Below are 1,532 nucleotides of genomic sequence, written 5' to 3' on the forward strand. Positions count from 1 at the left end.
ACACGGGGAATTGTCTCCTAAGGTACCTCGGCGTCATGCCCGCGTACAGCGCTGCGGATGATGCTCTGATAACCAAGTTGGTGACTTTCTATGAGCACCTGAAGGATTCCCCTGCCCCTTCTCACCAAGCGACTGTCCTCTTGTTTGACCCTCGCAATGGTTCTTTGAAAGCTGTAAGTCTCGTGAGTGCCCCTGCATCCTTCTCTGGTAATGCTGTCGGTTCTCCCTTCTAATTATTGGAAGCTGGAGCTGCTGTAAATTGGCCTAAGTTTACCAACATCATCAATGAATATTTAATCAGGATTTGGCCTAATGCCTTCTATATGTGTTAAACTGTACTCACTGTGCTACTTTACTGCTACTTGTGATTGAATCTGATGTCTGAGAGGGTGAATGGTAGAGAGAAATGATTTGGAAAAGCTTACCTTGCATTTGAAAGGAAAAAAAATACCCCACCTTGCTGAATAAAGAATTCATCGTGAACCATCTTAATTTTAAGTTGAAAGAGATTCACAATTTGCATTGCAGGGAATAGTATTCAGAGTCTGATTTTTTCCCCCTGTATTTAAAGAATGAAGAAATTTTTTAAGAATAGTGATGATTTGCATTTAGACTTCAGTAAAAATAATTATTCAAGGGCAAAAACTGGTCAAGAAAACTATCTTGGTCTCTTTTACCAAACTTGACAGTTTTTAAGCCCCCTAATCTGTTGGTAAGCAGTGGCTAATGCACACAGAGGCAGGAGTGCCCCGTGTGTGATACACATTAAAGGAATTCCATAGCTCCCTGTCACCCCGTTGTACAGAGCAAGACAGGGCAGACTGGTGAACCACTGCCAGCTTGCACTGGTCCCTGGTCTTACTGGAGTGCAGGTAATTGGAGATATATCCATGTATTCCCAGCGCTGGAGAGCCAGGGTGAATTTGGGGTGGTTCAGCTCTGACCATTCTGACTCCATTTGTGCTGGTGGAATGACATGAAAGAACTGGAATACACAGAATCTGTCCAGTTTAAATGTGACTTTGTATGGTTTGTGGTTGCTGCACCAGTAATTGCCAACTTTTATATGTCTGCATCTTTTCTATCTGTAATATCACTTCATTCACAAATTGGATGACAACGTTTCGTATTTCCTCACATTTTGAGTGTTCATTTCCTTCTGTTTGAATTTTTCTACAGGTCCTGGATGGCAGTGTCATCACAGCAAAGCGAACAGCTGCAGTTTCTGCCATTGCTACCAAGGTGTGTCTTCTGTTCTCTGAAGTGGGGCAGAGTTAGTGGTGTTTGCTATAAAATAACTCAAAGGAATGATGCAAGTGGCTTTCAGTGCCTGTGAATTTTCATCAAATACATCTTTAAATTAGATTTATGATAACATATGTACTTTCAGGGAAAAGTTAAAATCAGAGTTTTGTGTTTTGAGTGAGTCATGTCTGGCTTTAACACTTTGTGTGTGATTGGAGAAGGAACCTGAGCTCTGTTTTTGTGTCTTCTATTGCACTCTTTTCTAGGAATTTACAGAGGTGTCTTCC

The 1,532-nt window shown here is 41.4% G+C and overlaps 1 protein-coding gene across 1 annotated transcript in view; it reads left to right on the forward strand.

Moving 5' to 3' along the window:
• The window catches only part of LOC103761504 (ketimine reductase mu-crystallin), a 10,220-nt gene that overhangs the window by 910 nt on the left and 7,778 nt on the right, over window positions 1-1,532 (forward strand). Inside the window, exons 2-3 of the mRNA XM_018067361.2 lie at window positions 3-173; window positions 1,180-1,242. Of these exons, the coding sequence (XP_017922850.2) occupies window positions 3-173; window positions 1,180-1,242 (234 nt within the window). The remainder of the gene's footprint in view (window positions 1-2; window positions 174-1,179; window positions 1,243-1,532) is intronic.

This window comes from Manacus vitellinus, unplaced genomic scaffold, assembly GCF_001715985.3.
Source record: "Manacus vitellinus isolate BGI_N305 unplaced genomic scaffold, ASM171598v3 scaffold_12_pilon, whole genome shotgun sequence".
Classification (NCBI taxonomy): domain Eukaryota; kingdom Metazoa; phylum Chordata; class Aves; order Passeriformes; family Pipridae; genus Manacus; species Manacus vitellinus.